At 34.9% G+C, this 19,695-nt stretch overlaps 2 protein-coding genes across 2 annotated transcripts in view; both read right to left on the bottom strand.

The window, feature by feature from the left end:
* Positions 1-19,695, bottom strand: part of Smp_162910 (related to multifunctional cyclin-dependent kinase-related) — a gene marked incomplete at its 5' end in the record, with an annotated part of 60,430 nt that extends 40,735 nt beyond the window's left edge. Inside the window, 5 exons of the mRNA XM_018790238.1 lie at positions 3,218-3,374; positions 10,170-10,298; positions 14,196-14,508; positions 15,118-15,178; positions 19,649-19,695. Coding sequence (XP_018655601.1) covers positions 3,218-3,374; positions 10,170-10,298; positions 14,196-14,508; positions 15,118-15,178; positions 19,649-19,695 — 707 coding nt within the window. The remainder of the gene's footprint in view (positions 1-3,217; positions 3,375-10,169; positions 10,299-14,195; positions 14,509-15,117; positions 15,179-19,648) is intronic.
* Positions 16,230-16,794, bottom strand: Smp_192920 (hypothetical protein; the record flags this gene model as incomplete). The annotated part of the gene is made up of 2 exons (XM_018790239.1): positions 16,230-16,548; positions 16,586-16,794. 2 exons carry the CDS (start codon positions 16,792-16,794, stop codon positions 16,230-16,232), a joined length of 528 nt encoding a protein of 175 aa, XP_018655602.1.

Here is a 19,695-nt window from a genome sequence, read left to right as displayed (position 1 = left end):
AGGGATCAGACACGGCAAAGTTCAAACATGTTGGGTTTAAAACACTTATCCACCGTAGGCAATAAACGACAGTCACATAACATTGCGAACTGATTGAAAATAGATATCAACACCGTTGGATACCGGTTCAATGGTCCAAAAGTGATACGTTCACGCGCGAGACCGAAAGCATTGGATTCGATTCTCGGATGTCAGGTTGTAAACACACAGTGTTGAGTAGTCCCGTACTAGGATGTAACAGGAGTTCAGTGCCTCAAGGTTTTCAAAAATGGTCTAATTAAGATCAGTTTGTAATATAAAGTGTGTAAGAATGTAATATTGTACGGAGTTGCATATTTGCCCCTTTCTGATAATTTTATTCGAAAGAATTACGTCAATTCTGTATTTTATTTCACTAAAATAGAATGTGAGCTTGCTTTGTTTACAGTAAATAACAACAACAAGAGAATATGAGATGAATTATTGTGTTTACAATATTTTTGAATAAGCAATTAAAAATGACAAATAAAATAATTATGGTTTTTATTATTTGATGATATATTCATTCATTTAAGAAATACTTTGAACCTGATCATCATGCATAAGACGTAGATACGTTTAGTACATTCTGTTAGACTAAAGTGCTACTTTTGATTCTGTTCCAGGATTCTTTCCTGTCGATCAAATTTTATTTGATTAACACTATGATCTAACTCCGCCTGTAGCTCTTCCGGGGGCTACTGACGGTCTCAAGCCCGGATAAAGGAGGAGGGTTGAGCATGGGGTTAGCGACCCCATCACATAGAAAACCAATTCGCTAAAAAAACGCTAACCAGAAAAAATTATTCAAACCATTTCAATAAACACTATGATCTGAATAAGTATTTGATTGTGTTCCGACTGTTACTGTGTACAGAGGAAAACAACCCGTGCTTTTCGTTCATTAAAGTTATTTCTCTATTATTCCTCGATGGATTGCTTTAAGTATGAAAGAGAATTGAGTAACTTTGATAGACTAGCATAGCATTTGTATTGTTAATGATTCTGTAGGAAAAAACGATATTAGATCTGATTCACCTTTGTATGTATTTTTCTTTCAATCTTTCCTGATCTCCCCATGCTTTTTCATTATCGAAGAAAATTTAATGTTGAACTAATATGCACTTAGGAATGTACAACATCCACTTCTGAAATTTATAAATTCCTCCATCTAACCAACTTTTTGTTATTTGTTCCCATTGACTCTTCGAAAAACTATGATATCTTGTGTAGATCTAGCCTGTCAGTCAGTTACAACATAGAACCTGGTACGTATGTACATCGGTTTAAGTTGTCATATCCCATTATCATTGAGAGATGAAATTGTCAGATAACATCCCAGAATAGTAGAGATAGTAACAGTATGAGTAGTGATTGAAAAGATTAGGCATTGAAGATATGATTTACCATCTCAGATATGATTCAAGAACAAAATATAATTTAGTGAAGTGTAAACACACACATACAGAAGTTAACAAGAATTCAATGTGTAGAACTATGAAGACTCTTTCTAAGATTACTAATAGTAAATATTTGACATTCAATGATGAATAGAAATTTAGAATCTTGCAAACAAATGACCAACAGTGTTATATTATTGAATCATTTGTTATTGACACAACTTTTCCATCTCGTAGAAAACGACGCTAGTGTACTAGGATTCATACACACATATTATATCCATATTGCTACTGTTGTGTCTGAAGATTCTACTGTTTATACTTGAAAAATGAGAACCGCAGAAATCCCTATTGTTATAACGTGTGAGTGCGTGCGTGCCCTGTTCGATATATGAACGTGCTGATCCCCATCAATCAGAGAGGAGCGAATTTATTGATAGCCCAATGATACAGGAAAGCTGTATGAGCAGTCTTGAGTACTTATCGATCCTGCTTCCTGTCTAGCCTAGCCAGTTAAGTCCAGAGCACCAATAACAGCTTCTGCAATATGAATCATTATTCTCAAACATACTGGGTTTAACTCTCCAAATCTTATTGTCATTAAACCGAAATACTCACTTTCATACTGATTTTTACCCAATAATACCGTATATGGGGAAAAAAATAAATGGTTACTACAAAAGCACACTGAATTTAGTTGACCTACATTGATACAAAGACTATCAATATCATATTGAATGAAAGTTCACATTTGTCACGTTAAGTGAAGTTTATACGGACTAAATGCAGAAAAAAAATATTGACCTGAAATAACATCACACTAAAAAAGATGGTTTACGACTGTCACGCTGAACAAAATCGTTACTGAAGTGATACAAAAAAATATATATTGACCTCCATTATGATCACCTTTTTATTCCATTACATCACAATAAAATAAAGGTTGAATGAGTGAAGTAATTGAAAACACTCTCACATGCATTACACTGTAAGCAAAGATGGATAGTGGCTAGCAGTGGAATCTAGGACGCGCGTTTCGTCCCATTTGGGACTCGTCAGCTATCAGGACTCAGTGGCCGAGTGAATAACGCGATGGTGTTTGAAGCGAGTGGTACTGGGTTCGAGTTCCAGAGTGAACATCAACTCTGAGATGCTGGTGCATCCAGCTGACGAGTCCCAAATAGAACGAAACGCGCGTCCAACTGGATTCCACTGCTAGCCACTAACCATCTTTGCTTACAATGCTTGTGAATTTAGGCTATATCGAGGCAATACACACAGTATGCACATATGCCGATTAGAGACTGACCAGTTGCAGTCCTAAAATATCGATGGGATGATTCAAACAAACAATACTAAATGAAATTATCCATTAGACTGTTATAATATACACCTTTTTTGTATGATTAATTTACACTAACATTTGTATCCATACCTTACAGAATAATAAGAAAGTTTCATGTTAGTAATATTGGGTACCATGAACTTAGAAAAAGATATAAAGTGACGTTTGGTACACCAAAAAATAAAATCCCATTCATTTGAAACTTAAAGTAATAAAATCAATAGTATCAGATTATCACTATCCTAGTAACTTAGATCAAATTGTGAAAAAGAAGATTCAACTACCAGAAAAAAAACAATGGACAAATGAACAAATGAAATAACTTATCTGTTTGTTTGTTTGTTTTTAACATAAATGTCCTTTCTATACAAACCAATATATTGATTTCTAATAGTAATGATAATATTCATTATTGAATGAATAGTAGATATAAATTAATAATAATGTAACATACTTTTTATATTGTTTTTCTTCTGGTTGAAAAAATGATGTACCCATACCACGATGACCAATATCTACAGCTGATGCACGTTTTTTCCAATGATGTTGATAAGTAACTTTTAAACTTGGATCAGGTGGTTTAATCATTGGATAGATAATAAGATAACGTACTAGAAGGAGAAAAAGAATTTATTTAATGTAATAATATTATTATAGATTTATATTTCAGATACAGAATCGGCTATTTGGTTTCTACTTATATACTAAGTGTTATACCCGACCGTTGCTGCTACCTTGACGTGGTCGTCGGGCTTGCCTATCGTGAGCTATACTGGCTGGAACAATCGTTCCTCGAGGTCCTACCATGCCAGACAGGTCGGTTGAAGAGCGGTGAGACTAAAAGCAGCAAACCCAAGGTCCGAAGGCGAAGTCGTACTGCTGACTGTACAGAGGTGTGACAGCAGTAAGGTGTTTCCTTCAGATAACTAGCATAACAGCGATGCTGCCTTCCCACAATGAGGGGTGGGGTTAGAAAAGGTCGACCCTAAAAATGCACACCTCGCCTTATCCCACGGATTTCCGTCTCCGACGGTAAGGTCCTTTGAAGAACGGAGCTAACACGTCAAAAATCCCCCACAAGAAGGCCGTGCGTGACCGGCCTCAAGAAGTTGTCCCTTGGGAACTGCGGTCACGCTCCCAGGTCGTTTAGACCAACATTAATTCCACTTCTTTTTCAGGTCCCTCAAGAAATACCCTTCTACGGTGTGGGCAGGCGGGAAGTTATGTAAGCCCTCATACCCGTAACAGCACACGAGACCAAGTTGGATAAAGAAAGAAATTAAATTAAACCTATCATTATGATAAGATAGGTATATTATTCCAATACTTGTCAGCTACTTTATCTATTTCATTATGGTTTATAATATAAAGTAAAATGTCCCACTTACATTCGCTAACGATGTTAACTTTAATTTCATATTAAATAGGTCTTAATTATCACTTATTTGGTAGCAATTTATTTGCTGTTTATTACCTCTTTATTATCATTTATAACTTCACACGTTTCTCGTTTTCTCTGTGATGATATCATCTTCAACATATGAAATACCAATCAATCTTATGTATTCAAGTAAATATTTTGTTTCTTCTTGTTTCTTAAGTGGTTTCTGTTATATCCCGTAGAGAATTATGAATGGTAACTTTTGAGGACTGTTTATGGACCAGTGTGATATGTATATTTCCTATTGTATAATTGTTAAGTAACTAAACTATTCATATTCGTGTCCCTCTTATTATAAGCTTTATTTTGACCTATAGACTATTATTATACGATTTACCATTCCTAAGTTATCCCTAATCCGTTAATTACTGTTCCCCCTATTCACAGCCACATTTGGTCAAATCTTGTACAAATGTTATTTTCTATTTTATGGTACGATGTGGTCAGTTTGTTTGGATTCATATTGCATGAGCTGTTATTGGTGTTCTGAACTTAACTGGATGTGCTAGGCAGAAAGTAGGACCGATAAGTACTTAAGACTTCTTATACGGTTTTTCGTGTATCATTGCTCTGATCGATAAACCAGTCCTCTCTCATTGGCGGGAATCAGCACGTTCATATATATCAACTAAGCAAGAACACACTTAATCGATATAACAGTTTCAAAATGAACTTCATTTAATGATGTCTGTAAAACTTTTTATAATTATATTACTAAAATAAATTTAGGGCTTTTATGAATGAGGAACCTTGAAATATGATGAATTCATGTTATTCTCCGAATCTTATTCTTGCCGCTTTATCAATCAAGGGATCAGGATCATGAGTAGTATATTATCACACAGAAAATGTAATTGTATAGTAATAATAATAATAATAATTATTATTATTATTATTATTACTACTATTATTAATAAGCGTTCGCGCATAAGATTGAAGGTCCTGTGTTCAAATCCCACATGCGGGGCCATAGATGCGCACTGCTAGGGAGCATCCCCATACTAGGACGAAATGACCGTCCAGTGCTCCCAGGTTTTCAATGGTAATCTGATCTCAACCAAAAAACTTAACAATCTCCACAACCCTCAACCGATAATTATAATGAATAATAAGGTATGTATAAAGAACTAATAATAATTACTATTTCGTAATTTATTGCTTTTATTTATAAGTCTGAATTGGTGTTTTTCTTTGTTTTCCCATCAGAAACTTCCGTACTCTACGATTCAATGATTTTAGATACTGTTCATATAGTTTTTTCATTTTATTTTCAAGTTAATCAGTTAATCAATAATCGACATGGGGTCTAGAGTAAATGTACATCAGTTCAAGTTATCATCCCATATAAAACATGTAAAACTAGCAATAATAAGATTAATAGTTAAATGACATAAGGGGAGATAAAAAGTGAATGTGTCTGTACTACAGTGAATGATTCGGAGTTAATTTAATCAACATCTTTCAAAAATGATCACTGTAATGGCTAGAATTCCGAGTAGTCCGGATCTATCAACATGCCTCAATTCAATAGTCAATGATCTCATGTATTAGCTCTCTTCCTTAATTTCTTCCGTCTTATTCCTGTTGTAGCCTACAAAAACATATGGGAAGATTCATAATTTTTCATTTTATCGGTGAGTTATTGTAAACATATTCAAACACGTCAGCTATATACTGAATCTATCTTAGGTATTTCTAATGTATTCTTTAAGATAAAAATGGAATGGATAAGATTGAACGAAAACAAGAGGGAGTCGTTTAACGCTGATTATTTAAGGTGTTCAATGGTAGATGTATTCAGTCTTAGACGGGAAATTTTTAAATGTAATATAAACTTTCATAGTGCAACCAAGAGTTTAATTTACCTATTTTGTTATATCAATGCTACAAGATAGAGACTTTTAATATACACAATAAACTCAAAAGAAAGCCAATAAGCTAAGTTTCCTGTTGTTTCCATAGATTATTATTCAGAAACGAAAAATCAAACTTAAAGTAATACTCAATAGGGATAGAACCTACGGTTCATTGATTGAGAGTCAAGTACTTTAACAATAAATTAATAGTTTTGTATTCCCCTTTCCCCTTAATTCCGTTTAGGCATCCGCGCAGACTAATTGGTTCTCATAGAAACAGTAGAATATTTTGTCTTTGATTACAGAGGTACACAGTTTGAATAAGTAGGAGGATGAGATGATTTCCTCAAATAGAAAGTTTCAATCAATTTTTTTAAAAATTTATATTCATTTTTGTTTACATTTCAAACTATCATCATACATACATAATAAACTCTATCCTTTCAAACTACATATGTCACATTTTTCTCATATTAAGATACAAACAAATACACAAGGATGTCCCATATAGATCAACTTGACCAAAGTGAAATGACTTGGTCAAACTTGTTCTTTTTGACTGAATGAACTACTATATTTTAGCTTTGTTCCATTGCACTATTTAAACTTGAATTAATTTAATTAGATCAGAAGGGGTTTTGTGGAGAGTTTAGTATTTTCATAGTTGAAATCATGAGTCAATTGAAGCTAGACCACCATGGGAAACCTAGAAGCACTAGACGACCGTTTCGTCCTATTATGGGACTCCTCAGAAGTGCGCATCCACGATCTTGCACTCGCGAGATTCGAACGCAGGACCTACCAGTCTCGCGCCAGAGCACTTAACCTATAGACCACTGAGCCGGCATCCAACTCCAACTAATCCAATTTAATTAGTTTATTTATTTTTTTAAGAAGCAGCTTACACTGAGTCATAAAATGTTGGAAAATTTGATTTTTCTACTCATTGAGATAATACAAATATTTTACTTTCATCATTAAAACACTAGTTACTAATTTTTATTTATTTATTTATTCGAACACATAAATATTGGTACAAATGGGTACCAAATACATATGTGCTACATAAGTCACTTGATTTGTATGTGGGCTGTGATACTGACTGGGTTCCCAGACCAGAGCAGGTGGTTTCCTTAAGGAGCCACACCCGAAGCCTTCGACCTAATGGTCTTATCCACAAGACAGTGGAACAACGTCAAGAGATGCAGTCTCATGGCAACAAGTGATCAATAACTGGTTCATATGCCATTTGTTCCCTAAGGATTCTGGACCCCATGTGCACCGTTGATTTGGAATCAGAGTTTTTCAACCTCCCTAGGTGGATCCTCTATATTCAACAACCCAGTTAAAGCGTGGGACATTCACTTTCCATACTCTCAATTTCGTAAACAATAAGCCCATCGTCAGAAGGATTTCCCTGGCAGTGGCTGTACACGTGTGTCCACGTGAGAACATTTGGAGAAAGAGAGCTAACTCACCCCACCCTTCACGTACCAGGGCATTTTGTGGCCTAATTATTCCTAGGATAATGTTTTATGAACATGACAAAAATTATCTTTGAAATCTCTGTTAACTTTGATGATAAGAAACATGAATATGTGAAACATAAATCAAGCCAATATTAAACATAATCAATTTCAATATTTAATATTGTGGATCAATCCATTTTATGGTGTTGTTATTTATACCTACAGAAAATATCAAACTTGTAAATGTACTTCATAACTATTACAAACAGATGACAGAGCTAGTTGTATATATTTACCGCTTAGTTGTCTTTAAAATTGATTTAGATAGACTTATTTTTGATTATTGTCAGGACAGAGTGGGTTGGAGAATGCTCATCGGCGGCCTATGCTCCATTGGGAGTAACAGGCGTAAGTAAGTAATCATTAACGATCCAATATTACAATCACAAATAATTTAAATTGAAGTGTTAGACTGTAAATATATTCAGAGAAAAGTTATTTGAATATTAAACATGCATTTAGAATGTTCTAAATGTGAAATGAAAGTTAGTCAATCATATGTAAAGTAGAACCTGATAAATGTGCATAAGTTCATGTTGCCATCAGCATAAATAGCATAAAGAGATGAAATTATCAAGACAAATCGTAGAGTAGTAGAAATTCCTCGCTAATGTTTTAATTGACAACAAAAAAAGGATGGGAGTTAGAGTATGATCAATCTGTTTGTTTATTTTTCGTTGGTTAACTATTAAACCACCAACACCAAGGTTAGAATTTTCAATACAAATGTCAAGACAGTTCTACTGTATGGCTCGGAAACGTGACGAACTACGAAAGCCATCATTCAGAAGACACAAGTGTTTATTAACAGTTGTCAACGCAAGATACTTCAGATTCGATGGCCAGACATTATCAGCAACAAGTTACTGTGGGAGACAACAAACCAGATTCCAGCAGAGGAAGAAATCAGGAAGAAGCGCTGGAAATGGATTGAGCACACTTTGAGGAAATCACCCAACTCCGTCACAAGACAAGCCCTCACATGAAATCCTCAAGGCCAAGGGGGAAGAGGCAGACCAAAGAACACATTACGCCGAGAAATAGAGACAGACATGAGAAGAATGAAAAAAACTGGATAGAACTAGAAAAGAAGGTCCAGGACAGAGTGGGTTGGAGAATGCTGGTCGACGGCCTATGCTCGATTGGGAGTAACAGGCGTAAGTAAGTAAGTAAGTAGCTATTAAACCAATCTGGACATTGATACGAATAAATATATTCAGCTGACAGAACATATAACTAGTACTGTTTATAAAGTTATATGTATTTTCCAATGATCTGTCTAGAACTAAGAGTAAATAATAATAGAACTACTGTCGATTCTTGTTAGGTAGACAAAATAATAAAAATACGAAGTTTGTATACTGTTACATATAAAGGATTATTCACATATTTCGAAATAATCAAGTGAAAAATGTTAGGAGTGAAGGCATGTGGAGCAGATGAACTGGCTACTTTAAATCCTTTATTTTGATGTAAGGGGCACATCATATGCACTATTTACACAAGTAGATAGAATGTACGTAACAGTACATGATTACTCAAGTAAAGGTTCTGACAAAAATGTAACAATAATGAGTAACTCGTTAGACTGATAAGATGTATATTGGGCCGTCATAAGTGAGTTTGAAAAAATTCAGTAATTGTTGTAATAAATCTCATAGTTAAAAGTAAGATGTATTCATTATGGTTTACTTGCTAGCTAATCGAAATATTATGATACATAATTGTTTGGTAGACCGATCACTATCTGTTTTCCGCCAAGTCTTATGAATATTGTATAGTTGAGATCAAGAGTCAATTGAAGCTAGACCACCAGGGAAAACCTGGAAGCACTGGATGGCCACCTCGTCCTATTGTAGGACTCCACAGCAGTGCGCATCACGATACCGCCTCGCGAGACTCGAACCCAGGACCTAACAGTCTCACGCCAGAGCACTTAACCGGTAGATCATTGAGCCGGCATCCAACGGTGTTAATGTCTAACTTCAATCAATTCACGAAATCGAGCAACCATTCACCAATGTCTTCAGTGAGTTGATATCTCCCAACAGACCTGGTTGAACTCAACTGGTTGCTGTCTCTAACTAGAACTCCAGGAAATACCTCATGGAGCCAGTCACTAGTGAGCATATAATCATCATCAGAAGGGGGTTTTGTAGAGATTTTAGTAATTTTATATAGTTGAGATCATGAGTCAATGGAAGCTAGACCATCATGAATATACTAACAAAAAAATAGTTCAGAAATGAGTAGATTCAAAAAACTTTTCACAGACCATGTCGGAAGTGAAAGTTATCATCGATCTTATTTGCTGATAATTAGAGTCTATCAAAAAAATTATTTTATGTTTAAATGCCGATAACAACTCCGTGGTTCAACAGTAAAACTATTGTTACAAAACTTAATGCCCTAGGTTCGACTCCCGTAATAGTGTTAAGCATACACTCCTGAGAACTCATAAAATAAGATTAAACAGCTATCCATTACTATCTGATCCTCAATATTTCACCACCTTATATTGTCAGTGAGTGATGGAAACTAAAACTGAAAATTGAGAAAAAACGACACAATTTTATTTACCTCGAAGATCTCCCACTGGAGATAACGATGAATTAAGAATTTGTGCAGCTTTGCGTCCGTATGTATCAACGAATGGACCAAAACGAGCAGACCCAATAAATTTCAATGGATTAGGTGAACTAATTTTAGCTAAATATAATAAGAGAAAATAATAAATGAAAGTTGTGATTCGATTAAGAAGAAAGTGATAAGTAAATGAGAAAAAATGATCATTTTTTAAAACCAACTTGTTTAAGTCGCAAAACACTTCGGATTCTCATAGTACAAATTTGAACCACACATATAAGTGAACAATATTACTTTCCAAGATGGTGGAGATTTGTAGCTCAGGTGCCCTCAAATGCCCTGGTACGGTCAAGAGTGGCGAGAGTCCGCACTCCCTCTCCAAATGCTCTCATATGGCCACGCGAATATATAGTCTCTGTCAGGGAAGTCCTACTCACTGTCTTCTCGTGTCGGGGGTGTTGTTTATGAAATTGAGAGGACGAAAAGAGAATGTCCAACGCTTTAACCGGGTTGGTGGACACGGTGAGTCCACCTAGGAGAGTTGGAAAACCCTGATTCCAAACCAATGGTGCACATGGACTCCAGTATCCTGATGAAACGAATGGCGTATGAACCTATTGTTGGTCACCGGCTACCATGGGACTGCATCTCCTCACGATGCTCCACTGCCTTGTGGATCAGACCTTTAGGTCAAAGGCTCGGGGTGTGGCCCCCTAAGTAAACCACCTGCTTCAGTCTGGGCACCTGGGCAGTATCACAGCCCTCACATAAACCAAATGAGATTTGTGCGGCGCATATGTATCTGGTGCTTCCTTGTACCAATATTTATGTGTTTAAATAAATAAATAAAAATGTAGCTCAGGTGGATGATTTTGGTTGAGTTTTGTTCTCTGAGCTGGATCGTTTGAAGCAAAGCATTAGATCTTTATAAGAATTTAACTTAATATGGGTCAATCATGACAGTGAAATAGATTACGTTACTGACCGTAGTAAGTAAAAGGTACATATCAATATTAAGACGGGTGATAGGTGTAGCAGTAGTGCTAATTAGTAGTAACTGTTTGAATAAATATTTCAAAATACAAAACAGGTGAAAACTCGGATTAAATTTGATTTGGTTATTTATTTCCTGAAGAAGTGGCTTACACTGAGTCACGAAACATCAAAAATTTAATTTTTCTACTCATTGGGTTATTACAAATATACCCATTTATTTAGTGGTTGAATAAATTTGGTAAAACAGTAGTCAGAATAGGGGTCTGTGGAGATGATAGAGATTTTAATGATTGAATTTATGTAATCGTCTATTATCGTTATCACTGACATAGGGATTTTCCGGATTCACCTTCATCTTGAAATAATTCCAAAAACGTATGCATTTAGTGTGAGACCTTAGCCCGCTGTAAGAAAATACTTCCACGGATGACTTGGATATTTTTTTTGAATGAGAATCATCATAATTGATACACATTATATTGGAGAACACACCCATCGATTGTAACTAAGTAATTTAAATATTTCGTCGAAAAGTTCAATCTCCAGAAAAGTTAGAATCAGAATGTTGAGTACAACTTTGGAATAAGTAAGTTTTGACCAGTGAAATTTTTCCATATATGATGTGTATGCAGTGTCTTTTATACAATGAATAGCCGATTTGTAAAACTGTTTTGAAAGTCATTATTTTAGCAAACTGAGTAAACATAGTAAACATCACCGCATTGTGAATGTTTCCTATGAAGGCACTATAGGCTACTCCGGGGGATTTTCAAGAAAAACTGCATACTTAGAAGACGTCAGCAAGTTATCAGAATACAGATAAGCTATATTGATGGGAGAACCGAATGGCATAGAAAATACATTTTATATCATTTGATAATTCTTACTTTGTTATTCCAAAATGTAAATCCCTTTTTTGTTATTCAGCGATAATTTGCACAATCTTACGCGGAACAGTGGGATTTCTGTAAAGCATCTGCGGTTACTAAAGTTTTATAAAGGGTAACCTCTTGATTTCACTAATAATAAAAAATTCTAAAACCAGCCGATTAAAAAAGATTTCTTCAAAGATTTTGTACTATACCGCTCAGTTTTTCGGGTTTAACAACTACAGAAAAGCAAAATCCAAACTTTTGATTGATTACGATTCTTTAAAGATTTTCTTTCATTGTGTTATACAGAAATTAGAAAAACGGAGCTGTTAAATGCTAATCAGAATGTTTTAAAATCAAACACAATTGCATATGTAGTGCTCTTGAGTTTATTTATCTATCCACATTCATAATCGCATCGTGTAACTGTTCGAATAGCACATACAAACGTGTACGACATTGGAAAAAGTTTCATACACAATTATAACCTATGTTCAAGGTGTGCTATCGAATAACTTTGAAAAAACCCACCGATTTCGGAATTTTTTGAAATTTGTCTTAAATAGCATTATTAGAGTGGGTTTTAATGATCAAACTGTTTGTTTTCCTTACTTAAAGATAGAAATATCACACTCGATGAAAAAGTGACTATATGGACTCAGTAGCTAAGTAAATAATGTGTTGGGTGTTTGAGCTTACAGATACTGGTTTCGAGTCCCGATTTGAACATCAACACTGGGAGGCAAGTCGGTCCAGCTGATGAATCCAAAATAGGACGAACTAAGCGTCACAGGTTCCATTGCTAGACACTATTCATTTATTATCTCGAATAGATAGAATAGTACTAAAAAATGGGGTCACTCAAATATAAGTCGATAACATTGTTACTTGGTAACTCAAGTACATAACCTTAAGTTAGTAATTTATAGTTATCTATCTATTTTAATCTGGATGTTCGGATAGTAAGTTTGAGACAATAACTGGTACAATATAACTAAGTTGCATTAAATTATTTGGAATATACTAAAACCTTTATGAAAAAAAAGTGACCAGGTTCATGTAGAATTACTAAATCCGATTCTAGCGTATATTGTTACAAAGTAGTCGTTTACAGTACCCTATTAACTTTATATGCTATTAGAAAAGTTGAAATTTCTAAAATAAAATGACAGAGACGTAAAAAAAACATCACACTGACTTATTTAACCATACTCAAATTTATGTGCTGAATTTTTAAAAACACTTTTAGTATTTGTAAACTTTTAAATTTATTGAGGTATTAAGATGCGCTAGAGTTTAGAAAACGGCATGTAGATGATTTTATATGAATGAAATTCAAATCTTGAAACTGTCAAAACAAATCTCAGTGATAAATGGTGTTCGATCATATGTTCGTTTCAATCGATTATGATCATATCATTGATGGACATTTTAAGGTTTGGGTTTTATGTTGAAACTAAGTACTAAGATTTCTACGTGAAACAATATAAAATTCAATCGCGAAAAATTGATTTCAGAATACAAATATTAATAGAAATTCACTTGATCTGATATCCGTTTTTAAAAGTAACCTACGCTGAAGAGATTTAAACGAAATCAACGATATCTAGAGTAGAGCACCCATCACACCAGTGACACTCAGTACAATCAAGCAATAACAGTAAAATTGAAAACATGAAATAATAGTTTTCATAGAAATGGGTAGCAGGTCTGACGAAACTAGGCGCGATACCTTTTAGGGTTGTTTAGAAGCTTTAGCGTGAAAAGTTGAAGAGGCCAACATTCAGATAATTATGATCCAATACTCGGGAAATATTGAGTTTTTGAACATCCTTAAGATTAAAATTATGAGACACCCTTCTTATATCACTAATAAAACAAGATAACTGTCAAAAAACACAGCAAACAACTTTGCTACCTGTGTAGAAAACATTTACCTTCATTAAAACTACAACATATCTAATGATTAATGCAGCTTCCATCTCTTATAGAAATATATTTCCAGCAGATAATTATGAAGAAAAATATTGCTTGATATACAATACTTAAAACCATCGATTTGATATCTGATTACATTCCGATTAAAACAAAATAAAGCAGTACCAAAATATTCACCGCACCCAATCTCAGTTAAATAATAACGAAAACTCACTATCATTCCCTGGGGACTCTAAATGTTGTTGATAGAATTGTATTTCTACTGAAGTGTTCTCCACATCTGACGTTTCGATGAAGAAAGTGACATCATCTCCAAGTTTATAAAGTGTACCACAACATTCTGGTTGTTCACCTCTATGAATACGGCAGCGATTGATTTCCAAAGTGGACATTGGAACTGGATAGGATCGACTAACAACACTAGAGTAGGATGTTCTACTTGAAAACGGGTACTGTGGACATGAAAGTTTAGGAGTTGAAGAACCAGTAAGACAGGTTAAAGTATCTTCCTTTTGTGAGCATTCAGGCTTATTCGGCGTTACACCTGTTGTGGATGAAATGAAATACAAGGAGTTTAGAATAATGGGTATATGAAGATAAGATTGGGTTCACACCCTTTTTGATATCAATCTAGTAGATGAATTGGTAAATTATGAAATACTTTTTTACTTGATATTAAACTAGAATAAGATTATATTTTACATAAGATCTAGGAGAAACTGACATCATCTCACACATTTCTAAAAACGATACATAAGCAGCTATAAAATAAAGCTTCTGTTTCAAATGTTATCCAACACTTAGAAATCACTACACGCTGCAGAGATTGTGACGGTAATACAATGAGCCGATGAGATAACGATAAGTCCAACTTTAAAACCAGTATCAAGGGTACGTCTATTTGAGTTTTTATAGGGAGTAGTGGAAACAAAATCACCATGAGATATTTCAAAATTAAGTTTAGAACGCTGATATGTTTAAGTGGGAGGGAAGGATTATAGGTAATGGGAAAATGGTTTTATCCTGTTTAATTTAATGAAATAGTTGATATAAAGCAATAATTAAGCGATTAAACAAAATTCTTAAGCAAAGAAATAGGAATTAGTATTGCGAGCTTCCTAGTAAAAACAACATACAATGCAAGAAGCGATGGAAGAACACCTTGCCATTAGATTGAAAACGTAATGCGAGTGCTTCCTAGAAAGGTATTCATTTTTTAATCAATTTTATTCTGCATTCTTATCAAATCAAAAGATTTTTTCCTAAACACTAATCTAAATCAATTCGGTTTTTAATGCTTTTGTCACACACGGCATTGTCATCTTTGGGACATTGTAAAGTATTCGCATATTTTTGACGTTTTCTAAGTTTGTTAAACTTGTAGCTTAACTTTTATGATTTCCTAGAATTTTAATCAACTGTTTGAAACTTCGAGTTCCTCGTTATATAAAGGGCAATTTCGTTAACCAGTATGAGCCACACTGATAACAAATCAAAATAAGAGAAAGAGATGGGAGCTAGCGTCAGAGGAAAGTTAAAGGGTAGATACCATAAACCTTTTATTTCAGAATAAATTTCACCTCAAGAGATACGAATTTGAAAGTTTTTTCTAGCCAGGGCAAACGAATATGACAGTGGTCAGACGAGTGGAAAGCGAACTATATGTGAAATTACTGCAGTCAAGTTGGGGAAGTCACAATACTCATAAAACACATGGATACGAATTAGAACATCTCACAGTAATTATTTGAATAAAAAACTGAAAAAAGAAACAATTAGCAATAGGATATACGGTTACGTTATCTAGTGATCACACAGATTCTAAAGTGATACGAACAATCGAACATATCTCATTATTTTCTTCACTCGGGTGATGATAAAAGACTTCAGGAATCAAGATCGGAAAGAATTAAAGTGGTATTCCCTTATTTATAGTCGATGCTTTAAGAGCAGAACATCTTGATCAAAAAAGGCTTGTGTCAGCTCCATCGACAGATATTTTCAACGAAAACCAGAACACTAAAACTGCTCACGGAAGTTAACAAGACTTATGTTAGCCTACATAATTAAAACCTGACGGGATAATATAAAAGCTTACGCGTTTCATTATCTTCATCATCGATAGGCATTGGTTGCAATACATATCTAGAGCATGCAACAAATAACTGAGTATGAGGAGTGAAAACGTTGTTTTTGAAGAATTTGCAAGAAGTGCTTGACATCCGAATATGAATCTCTGAGTTTGACGTCAACCAACCGCGCTGAACGAAATTTCCATTTTCTTTGGGGAATAACTGATAGTTTTGAAAAACTTACCGAAAACACCGAATTCCATATGAATCTCTGTATCTTTGTCTGTATTTAAATGATCTAAAGCTGAGACTAGGTGGAGATTGTTACCTGTCGGGTTGAATTCCCTAGGCTTTAATCGGGACTCCCATGCTAAAATCTTCAGGTTTTGTGAGACGGCATTTTCGTCAATTTTCTCAATTAATTCTGCCAAGAAGAAACGATATTGGAACGCAGACAGTGACTGAAGTAAGAGACAACAGTGCCATGTTTCAGTACTAAAACAGACACGTTGTATATGATTTATATAAATACTTATTAGTATTTTCAGACTGACGCTCGCAAAACAAAGCTTTTTCAGGATTCCATAGTCCGAGGACATCCAACGATCCCGTGACTCCAACCACTATCTTGCGTTTATATTCAGCTATAGAAGTTTCAACATAAATTCCAACATCTTCTAAGGATTTAAAGTTAATATCCACTGAAAAAGACACAGTAGGGTGACATTTTACACAGGCCATCCCGACTAGCGCAAAATGTTTTGAATGTGACAGGAAAATGTAACCTTTTAAAGGATGCCTAGAGGTTACTGATAAACAAGTAAAATGTCTACTCATTTGACAGAGAATCAAAGAATCATCTCAGTTCGTGATATAATTCAAATGGTTCAAATGGTATTAGGCAGAATGGAAGAGCCATTTGCTTAACGGGCTTCTATATCTATCACCAATGCCTCCAGGTGTGAGCATAAGTCTATTTAACGGTAAAAAGAAACCCGCTTGTAAACTATAGTGAAGTGCTATCCTGGCTATCCGAAAATACGTCAAGTTTCCTTCTGAAAGACTCTTGAAGAGTTTCTTGGACCACTTCAACCGGCAGCGATTTCCAGAATTTGACTACTCATCATGAGTAGATGTACCTACGGTCCATTCTACTATGGTTTGTTTCTAATTTCTGACTGTTATCCTTAAAGTTTGTGTTTGGACTGAGCTGATCTAGATGCTCGTGGGGATGCCTAGGAGAGCTTATGATGCTATGTCACTATGTCAGCTCTGAGAAGCTCATTATCTAGTGGGTAAAGATTCGCTGATTTGTGGCGCTCTACATGAAGTGTGAATGTGAGTCCCCGAATATATTTAATGCCTCGCCCTTGGACACGTTCTAATGTGTTCCTATCGTTTCGGAGTGAGGGGGGAAACTTCATGTCTTCATACTCTAGGTGGGGTGGAATAAAACCGCTGAACATTAAGTGGTACGTTCTTCAGTCACACTGGTCAACAGTCCTCCTCAACGTTTCTAGTGCAGGGTCCACTCGAAAAGCACTTTGGTCACGATTATTGTAAGCGCTTAGATCATATGCTCTCAACACTCCTAGATCTTTTATGACTTGAGATACCTCTAAGGAGGAGTTACCTAGATTGTATTCGTAGTATACGACCTATCTATGATGGACCACTTTACAGTTTGAAGTGTTGAAAGCAAGTCTACTGTTATTCATTCAACTTTTAAGTTGGGTCAGATCATCCGGAAGTTTCAGCTCAAAATCTTGGTGACAAAATTTTCTCTTTTCTTTATACTTATGTTTACCCATTATCCTATTAGTCTACTAATTAGCGCCCACATTTATTGTATTGTAGTGTTGATTATTATTCACAGCTTGTTGGTGAGACCGACAGAAGCAATAAATGGTAATCTGCACTTATGATATTTACTTTAACTTTATCGGTCGGTTTATACTTATGTTTACCCATTATCCTATTAGTCTACTAATTAGCGCCCACATTTATTGTATTGTAGTGTTGATTATTATTCACAGCTCGTTAGCTCCATTGATAATAATAATAAATGGTAATCTGCACTTATGATAAGCTATGATGGTTTACTACCAAACCTTTGTGGCACTTAAATGATGAGGGTGAAATAGATTTGTTAAAACATCAACCACCAAACAAATGTGGTGCATAATTAACGTAAATGCACACTAGCTGGCATTTTGAGCAAGGACTGCATGGTTATACGCATCTATTTCTTCATCTTGTTTGTTCACCTATTGAGCCGTTAAATAAAAGTAAGAAGAAGGAAATTTCTTTGTCGATGAAAGTGTCTACTTAAGCAGTAATTTTGTAGTTATAGTTGTTTGATGAATATATAAGTCTATAGAAGAGTAGAAGAAGTAGAATGATGAAGTGGTCTGTAATTTCAACTGTCCAAAGAGGTTACGTAGTGACTAAGGTGCCAAAGAAGAATTAGAGAGTGAAAAAAGTCATGGGACAGAAATGTGGGACGATGTTTAAATCGAAAACCTGCACACCTGTTAGGGATTGAGGCTTGAGTAATATGAACTCTCCTCCTTCCCTTGCCCTAGTTCCGTTCCGCTGGATTTTTCGATCTCGTTTTGTTTTTGTGATCATTAATTACTTTTCAAAACAGTATTCATTTATTAATGCCCCCCTAAAAATGCCACGATTATTACTCAACTGTTATTTTGGCTTTTACGTTGCTTTTCTTCATATCAGTCAGGTGGACATTCGTCTCTCATATTTCTGGTCCGTGAAATAGTTTCATTCTCATATTCTACTCTTACATCCCAGCCATCGGTAAACCTCCTTTGAATGCTTGAAATCACAGGTCAGTTTATAGAGCAGTTTCTTCTGATCTTCAGTTAACTTATATATTTATCAAGCAATCATATGTACGGAAGTGTAGCTCAAGTAAATGATTTTGGTTTATGCTTCAGAACTTTGATAGTGTTTTCTTAGCTCCCCCGAGACCTCGATTTACTAGAACATCACGTAAAAATGTGTGTGGATCCGGTTGAAAAATATTCAATGTTATCACATCAGCTACGTTTATCGTAAGTTGGAATAATGATCATGTTAACCCTCATGTTGTTAGTGAAATCGGTATATTATTACGTAAATTTTACTAAATAATCAGGTTGTGTTGTGGATTTCGCTGTGAATAACCTTTATTCATGGTTTCAGACTGTATTATACCTGACACGTACATTACATGCTGGAGTGATATCCAATATGTAGAGGCTTATTAATAATCGTACTTTTTTTGAAGTAGACCATCGATGAATATGTTAGTAAATCACAGTTTTATAAATTGTTACTTGCTTAAGAACACTTAGTTTGTTTATTAACATACATATGTACATATGTACATGCACTTAATATAGTCTGAAAATCACTTCAACTATTAATAAATTAGTTGTTTTATCCTTTAGTTTTATAATAATACCAGGAACTAGCTCTTGATTGTCAAAGTGATGTTGTAAATGGGTATCTGGTGTAAATGCCCATTTGATATTCCTTTATTAATGGAAGTGTTATTGAATAAATTGGTAGTTCTGATTCTATTTTGACTTACCAAGTAAACTGTCGTAATAAATCCGTGAAGTATGAGCTTCTTGGCAT

The sequence above is a fragment of the Schistosoma mansoni genome, chromosome W, assembly GCF_000237925.1.
Source record: "Schistosoma mansoni strain Puerto Rico chromosome W, complete genome".
Classification (NCBI taxonomy): domain Eukaryota; kingdom Metazoa; phylum Platyhelminthes; class Trematoda; order Strigeidida; family Schistosomatidae; genus Schistosoma; species Schistosoma mansoni.
This window is presented reverse-complemented; position numbering and strand designations above follow the sequence as displayed.